Source organism: Budorcas taxicolor, chromosome 5 (genome assembly GCF_023091745.1).
Source record: "Budorcas taxicolor isolate Tak-1 chromosome 5, Takin1.1, whole genome shotgun sequence".
NCBI classification, from domain to species: domain Eukaryota; kingdom Metazoa; phylum Chordata; class Mammalia; order Artiodactyla; family Bovidae; genus Budorcas; species Budorcas taxicolor.
This window is the reverse complement of record NC_068914.1, coordinates 84,622,807-84,642,210: the sequence shown is the minus strand read 5'-3', so window position 1 is coordinate 84,642,210 and position 19,404 is coordinate 84,622,807. Positions and strand designations below refer to the sequence as shown.

The following is a 19,404-nucleotide window of genomic DNA, read 5'->3' as shown; positions in this document are numbered from 1 at the left end:
AATAAATAAATAAACAGTTAACGTAACAAAAAAAAAAAAGAAGTATAGCCAGTTAGAACCAGACATGAAACAATGGACTGGCTCCAAACTGGGAAAGGAGTACATCAAGGCCGTATATTGTCGTTCTGTTTATTTAACTTATCTGCAGAGTACATCATGCGAAACAATGGATGGATGAAGCATAAACTGGAATAAAGATTGCTGGGAGAAATATCAATAACCTTAGATATGCAGATGACACTACCCTCATGGCAGAAAGTGAAGAGGGACTAAAGAGCCTCTTGATGAAAGTGAAAGAGGAGAGTGAAAAAGTTGGCTTAAAACTCAGCGTTCAGAAAACTTAGATCATGGCATCTGGTCCTATCTCATCATGGCAAATAGATGGAGAAACAATGAAAACTGTGACAGACTTTATTTTCTTGGGCTCCAAAATCACTGCAGATGATTAGTGCAGCCATGAAATTAAAAGATGCTTGTTTCTTGGAAGAAAATTTATGTTAGACAGCATTTTAAAAAGAAGAGACATTACTTTGCCAAGGTCCATCTAATCAAAGCTATTGTTTTTCTATTAGTCATGTATGGATGTGAGAGTTGGACCATAAAGAAACCTGAGCACTGAAAAACTGTTGCTTTTGAACTGTGGTGTTGGAGACCACTGTTGAGAGTCCCTTGGACAGAAACGATGTCAAACCAGTCAGACTTAAAGAAAATCAGTCCTGAATATTCATTGGAAGGACTGATGCTGAAGCTGAAACTCCATCCTTTTGCCACCTGATGCAAAGAACTGACTCATTGGAAAATACCCTAGTGCTGGGAAAGATTGAAGGCAGGAGGAGAAGCAGATGACAGAGAATGAGATGGTTGGATGGCATCATCACCTCGATAGAAATGTGTTTGAGCAAGCTTTGGGAGTTGGTGATGAACAGGGAGGCCTAGCGTGCAGCATTCGATGGAGTCGCAAAGAGTCAGACACGACTAAGCAACGGAACTGAACTACTGTGGATAGGACTTCTGAAACTATCTTAAATAGAAATGGTAAAAGTGAAAATCTTTGTCTTCTTCCTGGTTTTAGAGGAAAATCTTTATTTTTTACCATCGGGTATGATGGTAGCTGTGGATTTGTCATAAATGATATTTTGTTAAGATATGCTACCTCAGACATGACTTAGGGACTGAATGGCTTATCCTGTTTCCTTTGTGCCATCTTTGATGAAAGCTTTAATCACAAATGAATGTTGAGTTTTGTCAAGTGCTTTTCCAGTGTTATTGAGAGGAACATGTAAAATTTATCTTTTGTTTTGTTAATGCAGTATATCATATTGTTTTGTGGATATTGAATCACCCTTATATCCCTGGATATAATTCCACTTGATCATGTTGTATAATCCTTTTTATATTGGTGAATTTGATTTACTAAAAAATATTTTGTTGAAGATTTATTGTATCCATAAGCATCAGAAATATTGGCCTATAATTTTCTTTTTATAGTTCCTTTTTCTGGTTTATGTATCAGAAACAATGTGTCTCATAGAGTGAGTTTAGGAGTGTTCCCTCCTCTTCTATTTTTGGAATAGTTTGAGAAGGATAGATATTAAGTATTGATTGTAGAATTCCTCTATGAAGAGTTTTAATCTTGGACTTTTGTTTGCTGGAAGTCTTTTGGTTACTGATTCAACTTCATTATTATGATTGATCTGTTCAGATTATCTATTTCTTCCAGATTCAGTCTTGGAAGATTGTATGTTTAGGAATTTATCCATTTTTGTAGGTTGTTTTTGGCTGCAATATTCCTTATTACTTTTTGTATCTCTGTGATAACAGTTGTAATATTTCACCTCTCATTTCTCATTCTGTTTATATGAGTCCTCTCTCTTTTTTCATAATAACCCTAGCTAAAGGTTTATCAATTTTGTTATCTTTCCAAAACTAGCTCTTACTTTCATTGATCTTTTCTACACTTTGTATACATTTTATTTATTTCTTTTCTAATAGCTATTATTTTCTTCCTTCTGCCAACTTTGGATTTTGTTTGTTCTTTTTCTAATTCTTTAGATGATAGATTAGGTTGTTTATTTGAGTTTTTTCTTGTTTCTTGAGGTAGGTCTATATTGCTACAAACTTCCTTCTTAGAACTGATTTTGCTGTATCCCATTCATTTTGGAAAGTTGTGTTTTTGTTTTATTTGATGAGGTATATTCTGATTTCTTATTTCATTTCTTTACTGAACCATTGGATTTTTAGTAACATGTTTAGTCTTCACATGCTTGTATTTTTCCCAGTTTTCCTCCTGTAACTGATTTCTAGTTTCATACCTTTCTGATTGGAAAAGATGCTTGATATAATTTCTATCTTCCTAAATTTCTTGAGATTTGTATTGGGGCCTAGAATGTAATCTATCCTGGAAAGCATTTCATTGCTGGTTTTAGATGGAATGTTCTATGTCTATTAATTAATATCTATTAATTTCAACTTGTCTGATATATATTTTAAAGTAGTTTTCCTTATTGCTTTTATGTCTGGATATGTTCTTTTATATGTGAGGTACCCTACTATTTTTGTATTATTGTCAGATTTTCCTTTTATCTATTATTGGTTGATTCATATATTTAAGTACTCCTCTATTAGGTGCATACATGTAAATAAAATGTTATATCCTCTTCTTATTAGGATCCCTCTATCATTATATAATGCCCTTCTTGGTCTTTTGCGTTTTGTTTCTTTAGTTTAATGTCTACTTTGTCTGACATGAGTACTGCTATCCCAACCTTTTTCTATTTATATTTTTATAAAATATCATTTTCCATCTCCTCATTTTCAGTCTGTGTCATTAGATCTGAAATGAGTCTTCTGAGGATAGCATTTTTTTCCTTGACAGAGATATCAGTGGTTTATTGGACAGGGAGATCTCACAAGTCTAATACAAAGAGTCTTGGAGTGGCAACCCATAGTGTACAGCCGATAGCAGGCAGGATATAGTCTTTTTGTTTGTTTGTTTTAATCTCATCAGTCACCTCTGCCTTTGAGTGGAGTATTTAGTCCACTGAACATTTAATGCAATTATCACTGAGCATGTACTGTTCTTATTTGGTTTCAGTTGTCTTTGTGGTTATTCTCTGTCCTTTCTCTCTCTCTCTCTCTCTTTTTTTTAGCCTATTCCCCTATGGTTTGATGATTATCTTTAGTGCCATGCTTTTATTCCTTTCTTTCTAGTTTTTGATAATCTATTGTGTGTTTTTCGTTTACAGTTACCATGGATTTCTATTTGTTTTATTGATAGTCATTTAACTTCAAATACATTCTAAAACAGGTACAATTTTTACTCTCCTCCTCCATGCTTTGTGTTTTTGATATTTTGTATCATCATGTCTATCCCTTAAATGTTTATTGTAGCTATATAGATTTTACATTTATTGTCTTTTAATCTTCATACTTGCTTATTTAAATTGTTGATCCACAAACTTTATTATATATTTACCTTTACTAGTGGAATTTTACCTTTCCTATAAATTCTTGTTGAAGCCTATTCTTTTCCCATTAAAATTACCATTTAGCATTCCTTTTGGGGTCCGTTTGGTATTGCTGAACTCTTAGTTTTTCTTGTTTGAGATATTATATTTTTCATCTTTAATTCTGAATGATAATTTTACTGATTATAGCATCCTAGGTTTTAGGTTTTTCATTTCAGCACTTTAAATTATAATGTCATTCCCTTCTGCCTTGTAAAATTTCTGCAGAAAAAATCAACTGAAGCATTATAAGAATTCACTTATAAGTGACTTTTTGTTTTTCTCTTGCTACCTTTACAATTTTCTCTTTATCTTTAACATTTGTCATTTTAACTATGACCTGTCTTTGTATGGGTCTCTTTGAGTTCCTCTTGTTTGGGACCCTTAGTGATTCCTGTACCTACAAATCTGTTTCCTTTTTCAACCTCAGGAAGTTTTCAGCCATAGCTTTATCAAATACATTTTCTACCCCTTTCTCTCTTCTCCTCCTGGATGCATACAATGCAGAAGTTAGTACACTTTATGTTGTCCCCAAGGTCTTCCAAGCTATCCTCATTTCTTAAAATTTGTTTTTATTCTGCTTTTATTTGGTGATTTCTATTATTCTGTCTTTCAGATCATTTATACATTCTTTCTACATCACCGATTCTGCTTAGTTTCTTCTAGTGTAATTTTTAGTTCAGTTATTGCATTTTTCTAAAGTAATTGATCAGAAGAAGGAGTGGCTAGGGCCAGATCCAGGTTTGAACTGAGGCTTCTCTTGTGCTCAATGGCAGTCATCCCCCTATCAAAGGCAGAGTTGGTGCCCAAGGTGCTGGAGCAGAAGCCCTGAAGTTTGTATCTGAGCTGGTTTCATTCTAATTGTGTGAAGTCTACTGGCAATGGCAGCTTTCATCCTATTGGAGAGCAACACCAGTGCCAAAAAGGCTGGAGCCAGTGCCAGGTATGGGCCAAGGTACACGCTGGGGCAGTCACAGAAAACTGGTCAGAGTCCTAGGCAATTCTCAATGTACAGCTTCTGCACTGTTACTGGGAGTAAGCAAGCATCTGCATGCATGCTTCTTGAGAAATGTCTGTTTCTCGTAGCTCTCTGGAAAGTTTCACTGGTTTTCAAACCAGCTAAGGGAACTCATCTTATCAAGATCTGAATCCAGGACTGAGGTGTCTTATATGTGATTCAATTCCTGGGGAAGATCCCTCAGCCTGGGATATCCCCATTCCTCTTCTGTGTCTCCTGCTAAGGGCTTGGATCCGACCCATTCACTGCTTCTCCCTTCCTACCTGATTCCATGTGGCTCTTTCTTTAAAGGTTTGGTTGTAGGAGAGGTTTTCTTGCTGGTCTCCAGGTTGTTTTCAGCAGGAGTTGATCCACATGTAGATGCAGTTTGATGTGATCATAGTCGGAGGTCAGCCTAGAAACCCCTCACCCTGTCACCTTGATCTCCCTCATAAACTAATTCTTACTAATGCACTGATGAGAAAGAGGTTGAATGGAATCCCCCATGTATATGTTTGAGTCTTAAATCTTTCTTGACAAAGCAACCCTTCCCTTGTTCATTGTTCATCCAAAATCAATAATTTGGGAATTGCAAATAATCAAGAAATCTTATCACCTCATTAGCTTATTACTGTATTTTCTGTTATCATCTCAGTTTTGCAATTTCAAACAGAATAATTATGTACTATTGGCATCATGTCTGGAGGAGGCAATGGCACCCCACTCCAGTACTCTTGCCTGGAAAATCCCATGGACAGAGGAGCCTGGTAGGCTGCAGTTCATGGGGTCGCAAAGAGTCGGACACGACTGAGCGACTTCCCTTTCGCTTTCACTTTCATGCATTGGAGAAGGAAATGGCAACCTACTCCAGTGTTCTTGCCTGGAGAATCCCAGGGACGGGAGAGCCTGGTGGGCTGCCGTCTACGGGGTCACACAGAGTCAGATACGACTGAAGCGACTTAGCAGTAGGCATCATGTCAGTTTCATTGGGGAGACAATTTCAACTCAACAAGGACTTTCTCTACTTACTTGTATTTCAAGCGATATCTAGCTACACGCACACATACTCCTGAAATGGGGGACAAAATTCTGTAGGACTATTTATCATATAAAAGTGAGAGTTTCTTGAAATTACCCCAACAAAAAGCATATCAATTAGGACATGACTGAATGACTAATACTTTCACACTTCTTTCATATCAATTAGTCCTACATGACATAATGTGCTGACAAAAACTTACATGTTATAAATATCATGAATAGGATTGCATTATTTTTAAATCCTTCTTCAGGCATTACATCATTTTGGAAATAAACAAGTAATTAATTTAATCATAAATTCAATTATCTAAAAATATGAACAATCAGTTGTTTTGTAAAATGCAGGGTATGCTCTCAACACTCAGTAAATACCCATATCTTCAAAGAGCCTTCAGATTTTTTTTCCCTCAGCAGCCTCCAAGTCATTAATTTCACAGTCCAATAATTTAATGTTTATTAAAATGCTTGAAACATATTATTTTGCTCCTCTTTTTATCTATACTTCACACACAATCTAGTATCAGGTTATTTCAGCAGCTAATGTAGTTGCAGTCTGAAAACTATCACATCCTACCTGTTAGTTGAACAGTGTCTGACTCTATTCTGGAAAAGAAGGGTACTGTTTATAATCATTTTCAAAAAATGAGTTTTTCTTGGGTGTATACTTTATTACTTGGCTTAGAACAGTATGTTCTTCAGAAATTTTTACTAAATATACTTAATCATAGCTGTAAGCTGCTAAAACATTATTAATAACTTTGCAGAAAAACTATTAGACAATAATAATTTGATAATAGAGTTTTAAGCTGAGACAATAATAATTTGATAATAGAGTTTAAAGAAGTATGAGGCTGAAGAAGACTTCCTAAAGTATGTAATTATGTAGGTAGAGGAAGTTATGTCTATGTTTAAATTGTTTTTAATAATCTGAAAATTATACTGGAACAGTATAATATTGATGTGAAAGTGCTTAATATATAATGTATATAGTATCCCCTTTCCGAGGGATAAGACTTTTAAAATATATAATTTCCCTTTTCTAAAACATTCACATATTTTAAATTCAAAACTAATTTGAGTCTTCCCTGGTGGCCCAGTGGTTAAGACTCCGCACTTCCACTGCAGTGGGTGTGGATTCCACCCCTGGTCAGGGAACTATGATATCCCACATGCCACACAGCCAAAAAACAAACAGAACAACAAAAAATACTGACTTTATTTCCAGAGACTTTTAGTTAATTTCACTTCAGTGTTTTGACTTCTATTATGTACACGTCACAGGACTGAGTGACTGAACAACAGTGTAACTATGTCAAAAGGCTTTTACTTACACACACAGATGTGTGCCTATATGCATGCATAACTTGTGTGTGTGTACCCAGTCATGTATGACTCTTTGTGACTCCATGGACTGTAGCCCACCAGGGTTCTCTGTCCATGGAATTTTCCAGGCAAGAATACTGGAGTAGGTTGCCATTTCCTTCTCCAGGGGATCTTTCTGACCCAGGGATTGAACCCATGTCTCTTGAGTCTGCAGCATTGGTAGGTGGATTGTTTACCACTGTGCCACCTGGGAATCCCGATGCATAATCTAGTCCTCACGATAATCTTCTGAAGAATGAACTTGAATTTCCGTTCTACAGACTGGGTAACTGACACCTCAGGAAGGTTAAGTGATGGGTGCAGCAGAGACAGATTTTCAGATTGAGTCTGAGGACAAAATAGTCCCTGATTTTAAAATGTAGAGTAAGAGATATTGATGTCTTTTTACCTAGGATAATCTGAACTCAGCACAAACAGGTTTCCTCTATTTTCTGGAAACTGAAATTCATGGCAAATGTTCCTTAGAACCAGAGCAGAGTGATGAGTATCATAAATAAAATTTTAGGTTAAATATTTTTAACATGACCTTTTATGAGCTTTGTTGAGGATCAATCAGAATAGATTCCTGAAATCCTGCCAAATCTTTTTTTCTTTCTAAAAGAGATGCCACCATTTGCTAATACATATTCATGTTTTATCCATATTTCTAAACTTTGTTCTCTTTCAAGGTAAATGCTTGTATGAGCATCAATTCAATGAAATATTAGATTTTGGTATTGTTGGAGCAAACTCTGATTATATCCCAATACTAAATACTTTGTGAATAATTGTTAGTGGCTAAATGTTTGCTAATGTATAGTTGAAGATTTTTTAAATAATTTATATGAACTATCTCATGACAGAACAAAATAAGACAAGAACTAGATGATGTCTGTCTAGCAGAAAAATGCATACATAGATATGGACCAGATTTATCAAAAGAGAACCATAGCATCATCTAAAGTAAAGAGGCGGAGGGGTGGGGGAAGAAAAGCATGGGAAGACAGAAGAGAGCATGAAGGAAGGAGATAGAGACTGTCACCCTGTGTTGCCTTATTATATTTTTGTTGTTGTAGTTGTTTAAATACGTAAATAAGTGTCTTAGTGAAGGATGTTGAATTGTTTGGAGACCACTATAGCACCAATACATGTTAGGGAAACACCAGTCACTAGACACCCATAGAGCTGTGGTTAAGCTGTGAGATGAGCCATCTGCAGTACCTGGTGAAAAGGCCTAGGGGAGAGTAGGAGAAACCAGGAGCTGTTTTCTAGCACACCATGGCATGTGGTCAGGAATGCATCCCCAGGTTCTGGTCATTCTGTTCTTTTGGATATTGAGAAGAAAAGGTCTGCTTCTTTTATTGGCACATTTTTGAGCTGTTTTCTTCTTATGCCGCTTCACTTGCTACAACACTTTCAGGAATATGGGGGCTGGGAGCTGGCTGGATTACTGAGTGGTAGGTCCTTAAAGGAGAATTAAGAAGAGCTGTTTCTTCTGCACCAGCAAGTGTGGGCTCAGCCTTGCCCCTCTCTCCTCTGCTGCACGTTTGAGAGGATGAGATCAGGAGTCACAAGTGATGGGATAACTGGTGACACAACAGAACAAATCAGTAGCAGAAAGTGATGTGAGAGATGCTTTTATTCTGAAACAGAAGAAATCCATTAAATAAAATAAAATACATGCTGCCAGAATAATCACTCACTGTCCTATTGAAATAGACAATATTGGAGTGAAGGAAAAGATAGTTTGCCTCGGGATAATGGAAAATGTCTCCTTCTGATGAGGATGAAAATATTGAAATTGGAAGACAGTCTTTCAAAAACACTCAATAAAATACATATTAAAAATGCTTCAAAATATTGCTGCTTAGACTATCCTCTTCTCGGGTGTATATATAAGCAGCAATAATCCATAACTGAGACCAGAGCCCCAGTAAGAAATACTCTTTATTACCTATTGTAAGTATTTTATGCTTATTTGAAGGAACTAAAGTTAAATTTTAATTTGTTTGTGGCAAGTGTTTTGAAATACAGTTATGGAATGGTCCATTCATTTCTTCAGTAAATATATATCAAACGACTTCTCAGTGCCAGGCATTAGAGACATAACAATAAACAAGTAACATGTCACTGTCTCTTGTAGCCTAATGGGCCCTAATGCCTAGCAGAATAATAGTTAATATTTATTTACTACTTTCACAGTAAGCATTTCACATGTATAATCTTATATGACACTTGCAAGAGTTCTATGAAATGCGCTTTTTTTTTTCATATTTTGTACATGAGTCAGAACTTGAGTAATTTCCCAAAGTTGCAAGCTAAAGACTGGTTGAGCCAAGTTTCAGCCAAGATCTGGCTGACTTTCCTGGATTTCCTTTGACTATGCCTTACCTCAGGTTCCCATATACTGTGGGTGTTGTCTAAGAAGGCAATATAAAATAATATCCTTGACCTAGAAAATTCGTCTGTATCTCATTTTTAGTTTCTTGAAATCGCTCACTCATAGTTACTCTTCCTTTAGACCTGCCCTCATTCTTTCACAGATTCTCTATATAGTTAATAAGGTAAACAGACCAAGATCTCACTCACCTAATTTGTCAAAATTAATAATCTGAAGGATACTCTTCAGAGTAATTGTTCTTTAATTTTACCTGATTCTTTTTCTCTCTGGTCAGTACTACTTCCTCTATAGTCAATAAAAAAAAAAAAAATTGCAGCAGCATCCCTTGCTCTTAAGATGAATATTATTAGTATTTAGAGTTATTATTTAGAATTATTTATTATCAATTTAAGTTTATTAATTGATAAATTTGAACTATTTAAAATCCAGTAATCACTGACACATTAAACTGCACATGCTTCGTAGTTTGGAAAATGTTTGCAAATATATTATCTAAGTTGATCTTTACAAAAAGAACTGTTTGATAGACACAACAGTTTTGGCATAGTTTATGTCTGCCTTTCTCCCCTCCTCCTCATTAAAGGAACTCATCTTAATTAGTGTGTATAACTCAATGAAAAGAATTACAAACCAATGGGCCAAGAAAATGCTGAAATGTACATTTTTGGAGACAAACTTTAAGAGATATAAATAATGTGTAGAGGTTTCAAAATTTTTAATTTAGGTTTATTTTTGAATATTAATGATAATAAAATGAAAAGCTGAATTCTTCTATAGATCATTTAACTGATTCCCCTGCCTCCTGAAGGAATTTATCTTTATTCTTCACCTTTATTTACCTGTTTCTTTTCCTTTCTAATCAGTTCTGTTTAGTAAAAGAAATAAAGTAAAATTTAAATTAAAAAGTCTAGACTTAATACAACCTATACATTTGTGTAGTTCTCATCTTCTTACCAATGTCCAAGAGAAATAAACTGGTCATAAATCAATCTTGGCATTTAAAAATTATCTGTTGAATATTTTTCCTCTTGCAAAGATATTTAAAAATTTCCTGTTGCTCCACTGACCCATGTTTACTATGTTTGATCTAAAAATTCAACTCATTTTTTTCAAGAAATAAATGATTTTTCACTGAAAAACAACCTATACACTAAAAGGAAAAAATATTTTTCCTGGTCCATGTAGTAACACTAAATATTTTTGCCAGTCTTGGAAAATGCTGGAATTCTAGCAAATTAAAGGCAATAAATATGGCCTTAAAGTCCATCACATTTAAAAAAATAAGTAGTACTCTACATGTCATTATTATGCAAGAAATCAGTACCATTTTATTTTGGCTGCTTTAGATAGCATTTAAATGTATCTATATATTGATAACAATAACATTAGGTATTTTCAGAATTGCTTTCATGCTTTAATTTATATTTTACATTCAATTCTATGTCGAGATTCTTATATCCTATTTCTTACCTATTCTTTGAAAATATGATTTCATGTGTTTTCAAATTGAAGAGCCTATTGCGTCTCAATTGAAGAAGTCAAGTCTCTTTCTAATGCCCTGGAATATTTGAAAATTTGTTATAGTGCCACCACCAGGTCCATCTGAGACATATTTTGCAGTGTTTTTAATAAAATGATTAACATGCTTTCAACTTTAATAATATGTAGATCCAAACAAGTCTCTCATTGCACTGACCTGTGTACACATAAGCATTCCTGTCGATCTGTGAACTTTTTAGGGGCAAGCAGTCTTTAGGGGCAAGACTATGTCTTTCTTTTTGATTCTTTTATCTGCATGCTTGGTCACAGATGGATCTACAAAGATGATGAGGCTTAAGTCAAAGAGCCCCTCACTAAAATGAGGCTATTTCAGTGCCTTGAAACCAATATAATCATGTGGTCAGAAGTTTTTACAAAATTTTTTAAAAGCAAGATATTTTACTTAGACTGATGCATAGTTTTGTAGCATAGTTTATTTATTTATTTATTTATCAGTATTTTTTAAATTTGGCTGTGTTGCATCTTAGTTGCTACATGTGGGATCTTCCATGCATAGTGCAGGATCTTTCATCGCAGCTCATGGACTCTAACTGTGGTGAGTGGACTCAGGAGTTATGGCACGTGGGCTTATTTGCTCCATGGCATGTGTGATCTTAGTTCCCTGACCAGGGATTGAACCTGTGTCCCCTGAATTGCAAGGCGGATTCTTAGACTTCCCTGACCACCAGGGAAGTCTCTGTCGCTTAGTTTATATTAGTAATTTTGTCTTCTTATCTTTAAAGATGGCTCTCCAAATTTGAAAGATTTTGACACACAAAACCTAGCTTCTCTCTTATAAGGAACAATTATTTACATTTTGTTGAACGAATAAAGGAAAAAAGTGAAAGCAGGGAAAGGGAATAGACATGTTATTGATCAATATACGTTAACACTTAAAAATTTAGCTTTTCTGGCAAAAGTTTTCCCTAAACCACCAACAGGCAATGCTAACATATAACTCTTGTACAGTGTCTATGAATTTACAAAATTCTTATACAGATATGGTTGTAGTGATGATTTAGTTTCTAAGTTGTGTCCAACTCTTGAGACCCTGTGGACTGTAGCCTGCCAGGCTCCTCTGTCCATGGGATTTTCCAGGCGAGAATCCTGGAGTAGGTTGCCACTTCCTTTGCTAGGGGATCTTCCCTACCTAGGGTTTGAATCTGGGTTTCCTGCATTACAGGGGGATTCTTCTTTTACTGCTGAGCTACTAGGGAAATTCTTTTACAAATATATATTTTACTAAATCTTTCTACCAGCACTTCAGGTCAATCATGTGCATAGTGGCAAGAGTATGGATAATCCTGTCACACAAGCTAGTCTGTCAGCAGAGAGGTTTGACCTGAGACATCCTTGTCCCACCCAGAGCAGGGAATTAGCAGCAATTATTGACACAACAAATGAAAAACCCTTCACCGATATAATTTCTAACCAACCCACTATACTAATAATTTCTAACTCCCCAAAAGAATTTGCCTTTAGTAAGTCTAAAACATCTCGTGCCTCTCAGGTTGGGAGGCTGTAAACAATCACATGTGGCCGGACAAACCTATACAGGTGGGCTAAGATAACCTTCAGAGGAGTCCATAAGCTGAAACACTCTTGTCACACCCAGGAATTTTTATTGCCTTTGAGCTGCGCGTTTACTCCTTCTCCGAGAGAAATGGCTATGGGGGAGAGCCCCCCGTAAAGTCAGAGGTGTAGGTGAGAGCATAAAACAGACTCTGGTTTTGGGGTTAGATGCTTGGGAACAGGGGCTTTCCTGAGGCTTGATCACGCCTTTGCATATGCCAAGCCTTCGTTCTCATGACCTTTTCCATGGGCGGAGTTCCTCACGCTGGCCCCCGGCAGTTTTCCATTCCCTTTCTTTCCTTTTCCTTATCTTTCCTCTTCTTCTTCTCTTCTCTTTATGCAGGTGTTTAATATTATCCAACTGCCATAAAGTTAAAGCTTTCTTTTTGAAATTTGAACCTAAATTCTACTGAACACAAGATGAAAATGTGGTTGCTGTTCAGTCTCCTTGTAATAATATCTTTTAAAACTTGTCTATCAGGTAAGAAATATCCTGTCTATAACATATAACTTCCACAATTTATGTCAATGTAATTAATATTCTTTTCACTATATTGAATCTGGTGTATAAAGTTCAGAATTAATATTTTCTTTTGCCATCTGGATCAGGCAAGTAAATGCATATATATTAAGGCTGACCCTTTTGTTCTTTTTTCTTTTTAGTTTCAATTAAAATTTCATAAGATAAGTTAATCAATCTTATATAGTGATGTGCTGGTAAATGTTTAAAATCTGAATATATGGGAGGGAAAAAATATCCCTGCTGTAGCATTTGTCAATTCCTACAGAGTAAATTGTCCTACTGTTGTCATTTTCAACTTGAAACCATTTAAGGTGGTGGGAGTAAAGTTATGCAACAACACACCATTATATAGTATGTTCACTATAGGGGGTAAAATCAACTTAACCTCATTAGTATACATAAAAGTAAAATATAGTAAAATATAAGAAAATAAAGGGTTTTAAGCTTTTGATACCTTTGTTTATTTTTATAAGTTAATATAATTTAATTTTTATTATTGGCTGGTCAATCTTTTGAAAAACAATTCAAAAATAATCTACAGTGTATTCAAGGACTTAAGAATAACAATGCAGTTTTAAGTATACTGTAGTTTTAGGAAAACACTATATTTCTATTTTTCAAAGATAAGTGTGAAAGATTCAAAAATATTTTCTAAAGGAACATTGTATTTTTATCTGAAGCAGTGTGTTTTCTAACAATATTTTCTAATACCTCTGTTTCAGTTACCTTAATTCAGCACTTGGTGAGTTGCTATTAAGTTCAAGATATAGATGGATCTCATATTTTCATTTATGAACCTCCCTTGATTGCTTTAATAATGAACTTGATGGGCACACACATATAGAACTATTTGCATATATGCATACATATTATTTAAATATAATAAAGAAAAATTTGTGGTAAGGTCATTGCTGTCTACATTTATGAATAGAATAAAACAAAGATATTAGTACTGAAAATTCATGCCAATTCTTTAAAATTTTGGTGCTGTAATTATAAAAGTGCAAAGATAAGAAATAAATATTTCATACTTCAGCCTTAATGGTAAAGAGCTGATAATCTAATTTCATTAACTAATATCTCGATTATTTGAGTAACATTTGAAATCAAAACAAAGAGCAGCTTTGGCATTAATATTTTTCTGTTCTTGTCTTTTTTTTTTCTTTTTAGAGTTTACATGGCACAGAAGGTATGGTCATGGAGGTAAGTTGATGAAAGGGTAAATTTTTAAATAGATTTCTTCAAATAAACCATATTTCATCCTTACATTAAGCTATTAAGTTTTTAAACTTATAGCAAGTGGTTACAATTGGAGCACTTGGAAATTTTGTAAATGTTTTATCTGAGGTCTTCATGTAACTGATTTGATTACCAAAATAAATGAATAGATACACCACAAGCAAATATCCAAGTGGAGGATTTTAGCAGATAGAATATATTCAATGCAACCTCTATTTTCCCTTCATGTTTTATAATAATCCTATAGTACTTAATTTTGCAGCAATATTTTTAATATTGTAAAATTCTAGCTTGTTTTGAAAGCCTTCTGCTTTGCTGCAAGAAGTAAAGTTAATAAGCTTGGAACCTTAAGATTCAGTTTAATTAGAAATCCAGATAGTGGAAAATTTATTGTTTATCCTTCACTAAATATAATTAGTGATCCCGATAGTTTAGATTATATTTCAACCACTGAATAGTTCTTGCTAGAAATATAGACTGGAAAAAATAGTCTAGAGTAAGATCAGTCTGAACTTACATATTCAGCCTGGTATTCACTATGTGATCTTGCGCAAATTATTCAATTTCTATGAGACTTATGTTTCCTACATGTAAAAATCACAGGATTCTTGTGAACACTAAAAGTACAATCTGATAACTTACAGTACTGCTGCTGCTGCTGCTAAGTCGCTTCAGTCGTGTCCGACTCTGTGCGACCCCAGAGACGGCAGCCCACCAGGCTCCCCCATCCCTGGGATTCTCCAGGCAAGAATACTGGAGTGGGTTGCCATTTCCTTCTCCAATGCATGAAAGTGAAAAGTGAAAGTAAAGTCATTCAGTCGTGTCCGACTCTTCGCAACCCCATGGACTGCAGCCCACCAGGCTCCTCCGTCCATGGGATTTTCCAGGCAAGAGTACTGGAGTGGGGTGCCATTGCCTTCTCTAATGCATGAAAGTGAAAAGTGAAAGTGTAGTCTCACTCATGTCCGACTCTTAGCGACTCCATGGACTGCAGCCCACCAGGCTCCTCCGTCCATGGGATTTTCCAGGCAGGAGTACTGGAGTGGGGTGCCATTGCCTTCTCCAGCTTACAGCACAGTGACCTACATAGTAAACAAATAAAGATGGTAACACTGGTAATGATTGAAAACCACAGCATAGTGGTAAGAGAATGAGTAATTAAGAAGAATCACTGAGTAATCAGTGCTATTGCTCCATGCCAAAGCAAGATTTTCATGCCAGAGTGAGTCAGAATCTCCATCGATAGGGGATATATAGAAAGGAACGTCTCAGCAAGAAGCATATCAAAGCTATTTCTGTTTCCTCCTTGTGAGTTAGCCTATATAGTGTGAGTATAGGCTATATAAAGATCAGTGACATATGCTCCTTGATTTCAAGAACCTTACATATAATAAGGAATAATAAAAGTCAGTGGATAACAAATTCATAAGAAAAATATGATAGGCTTTTTAAAATAATTGAGGAATTAATAAATATTTAATGATGGAGCTAGTAGGCAAGGGAAACTGGAAGTATTTCAATTTATAGAAATGGAAATAATTCTTAGAGGAAGTAGAACAAATAAAGTACAGAAGTGGGTAAATATGGACTGTGTTAGGTCACTAATTCAAAGAACACTTGTTCTGCAGGATGTTAGTAGGACTTCACTGTCAAATAAATTTGAGAAAGGCTAGTTCATTACACTTCAACAGTTTATTATTATGCATGTTGTTTTTGTTCAGTCCCTCAGTCGTGTCTGATTCTTTGCAACCCCATGGACTGCAGCACACCAGTAATGGACATATTAGTTACCTAGGACTGCTATAGCTATAATAAAGCCACCAACTGGGTGGCTTAGAACAACAGAAATTTATTGTCTCACATTCTGAGGTGAGATGTCCCAAAGAAAGGAGAAATCAGAGTCAGGTTTCTGCTGAAACCTGTATGGGAAAGCTCTTCCCTTTCATCTTTCAGCTTTTGGTACCCAAACACTGGGCTTCCATTGTGGCTCAGATGGTAAAGAATCTGCCTACAATGCATGAGACCCAGATCAAGAAGACCCCTTGGAGAAGGGAATGGAAACCCATTCCAGTATTCTTGTCTGGAGAACTCCATGGACAGAGAAGCCTGGCAGGCTACAGTCCATGGGGTCACAAACAGTCAGACACAACTGAGCGACTAACACACACACACACACACATCCCAAACATTCCTTGGCTTATGGCAGCAAACACAGGCAGACATAAGGTAGGTGTGAACAGATGCCTAGATTGTTATGCAAAACACAGTGTCTAGAGCTTTGAGGTTGCACCATAGGTCAAGGAAGTGGTTGTCATTAACAAATGTGAAAGGCACTTCTTAGGCAAATAAAATCATGCAAGGAAAATTTAGTCAACTTAACCATTCTGATAGCCTGATCTTAATTTTCCTTCTAATAATTGGATTCCTGTACATTCTCAAGACCAACTTGTCATATTTTAGTTATGATATATTGCTGCACTGTTACCTATTACCCATGAGATTAAAGAGCTCACGAACCAGAGTATTCAAAGCCTAAGCCCTAAAGGTCCTTATTCTCTTATCAGTGAGAAATGTTTGAAAATGGAAATAATAATAATGCTTTGAGCCAATTTAAATATTGTCTCATTTAGAGAGTTTACTGTATTTTAAGAGGGCTTACAACACTCCCCAGGCCATATCCACTGAATATTGTAAACACTGTAAAAATTCAAATATTAGACTGCTAAAATTTTGTTCTCATTGCTTTCTTCCTGAAACTCTCATTAAAACATACTTATGTAAAATTATGTTTGAAAACTAACAGATTAAGTTGACATATTACAGAATGAGAAATAGGATTTCTTTCACCGAATATAAAATGAATAAAAATAACTCTCAAGAACAAATTGTAATTATACTTTCAATTTCCAGAGATAAAATAGGATAGCAAGGTTACAGTGGATCATCTCTACATAGCAGGAGGTTAAGTATTTCATTTAAGATCGTACACTAACTGACTACATTAACTGTGAGACTGAGAATGCTACCGAAAAAAAGCAGCAGTTTTTGCCTTTCTGTTAATCTTCTTGATCAAATTTAAGAAATGAACTTACTTCTGCAATAGATGGAGAAGGAAATGGCAACCCACTCCAGTGTTCTGCCTGGAGAATCCCAGAGATGGGGGAGCCTGTTGTGCTGCCGTCTATGGGGTCGCACAGAGTCGGACATGAATGAAGCGACTTAGCAGCAGCAGCATATGGTAGAAGATAAATTTGTACTGAGTAAATCAAAGAACTATTTGAAGTAATTTTTTCAACTAGCTTGAGAAGTTGTCTATATAACTGTGTGCTCCTTTTTAGAAGACTATATCTAGCACAAAAAAAGAGCATATGTTTTAAAAACAACCTGATTTTGTTAACATATTTTCCATTTGTTTCTATACCCTTTAACCTCATAATACTTCCAAAGCATGATAATTTGTCATCTAATTATTTCCATTGCCCTAGAAATAAAGCAATGGATAACTTAATTTTTGTTAACAGAGATTATAATGCTTGTATTAATGGATCCTTTGCTGAACCTTGTGTTGTATTACCCCTGAAAAGTTCTTTTTCCTTGATCTGAGTGCCCTAGCTCAACTAACAGAGCAATGAGCTTGGATAGTCTTCAAGCGGGTTCTGAAGCTTACATTCAGAAGTTAACACTGAGCATACCAAAGCAATTCGAAGCTGCTGATGAATAATTTATCTTCCAAGAGCCCAAATATGTCCTCAAAATAAAATGTATATTGTAATTGGTAAACCACCTAATGAAATACATTATTTTATTCAGGCTTGAAAATATTAGAAAAGCAAGAAATATTTATAAAATTTATAAATATATGCTAATATTTTATAAATAACACTTGTAAAATAATACTAATCAAGTGTGTCATATTTTCCTTTTGTTCTTAAAATGGGCAAAAGGAAATATCTTCAATATAATATTTTGTCAAAATGGAAAAATTCAGTGTTTTATTGGAAACTAGTTTCATATTTTATCACTTAAATGATTCATTTTCTTTTCCTGTAAAGGGCAAATGGAAATGGAGCGCTTGGAAATATCTGCATATAATTTTAGAAAAGCACTTGAGAATAAAATAGCTTGGGGCACTGATAATATTCAGTTTGGCCTATAACCTTCAACCCAACTCACCCCCAAAGTGTTTTATCTTTACTTCAATCAGTAGAGGGACTGCCAATCAATAGATATAGTCTGATCATTATTAACATATGGCATTCCATTATTTTCAATGGAAATTGCCATTGCTGATATCTTTTCCAGAAAAAAATATGCCTTATGATCATGATGAAGAAACTATAAACATATGTTCAGTTTTCTCAAAGCTGATGAATTTTTATCTCAAAGTCACATATCTTAAAATCAAAAGATAATGCTATCAAAAGAAACATTTAAAACCATGTGTTTTATGAAGATATGCAAGTGTGCAACTAACCTCTACCTCCACACAGATGTATATTTATGTGCAGCTGTCTGTATTTCAAGGCACCATACAATACTTGAAATAATCAAAGCAATTAGGAAAGAACAAAACTCAACTATTTCAAATGATGAAACTAGTTATTTTAAGAAAATTAATAAATTATTAATTAAATTGAGAATTCAGGAATGTTATAATCCCAATAAGGCTTCCCTGGTGGCTTAGATGGTGAAGAGTTGACCTGCAATGCAGGAGATAATGACACTACTAGAGGACTCTTTAGAAGCAGGTGCTAGATGGGCCAGGATTAGCTATTTCTATATTGGAAATACAATACAGTTAAAGAATTTTTAGTTAGTGCAACTGTGCACCTATTGAGATGAGTTCAAATTTTTTAAAATTGTATGTGATCACAATTATTAAGTGAAGTACATATTTAATTACTGGAAAGTATTTCCAGTTTGCTACTTATTCCCAAATTCTCCAATGTATGCTGAAACGGACCTAAGGAAAATCTCTAATCTTGAAGACCTAAAATTCTATTAACAGTATCTTTCACAGAACAGAGCTTTTAAACTTGAATAAAGTCCAGCTTATCATTTTTTTTTTATGGATCATGCTTTTGAAATTATGTCTCAAAATTCTTCACCATATGTTAAGGTCTGAATCAAGTTATTGACTGAATTAAGGACAGCCAAAACCTCTAGTTCATTAAACTGTAGCCTCACAAAAGACCATTTAAAATTTTTATGTTACCTCTAATGT

General features: G+C 35.0%; 1 protein-coding gene across 1 annotated transcript in view; it reads left to right on the top strand.

Moving 5' to 3' along the window:
- The first annotated feature begins 4,387 nt into the window (after positions 1–4,387).
- CNTN1 (contactin 1) overlaps positions 4,388–19,404 on the top strand; it is a 174,812-nt gene continuing 159,795 nt past the window's right edge. The window contains exons 1-2 of the mRNA XM_052640564.1: positions 4,388–4,490; positions 14,112–14,144. Of these exons, the coding sequence (XP_052496524.1) occupies positions 4,388–4,490; positions 14,112–14,144 (136 nt within the window). The remainder of the gene's footprint in view (positions 4,491–14,111; positions 14,145–19,404) is intronic.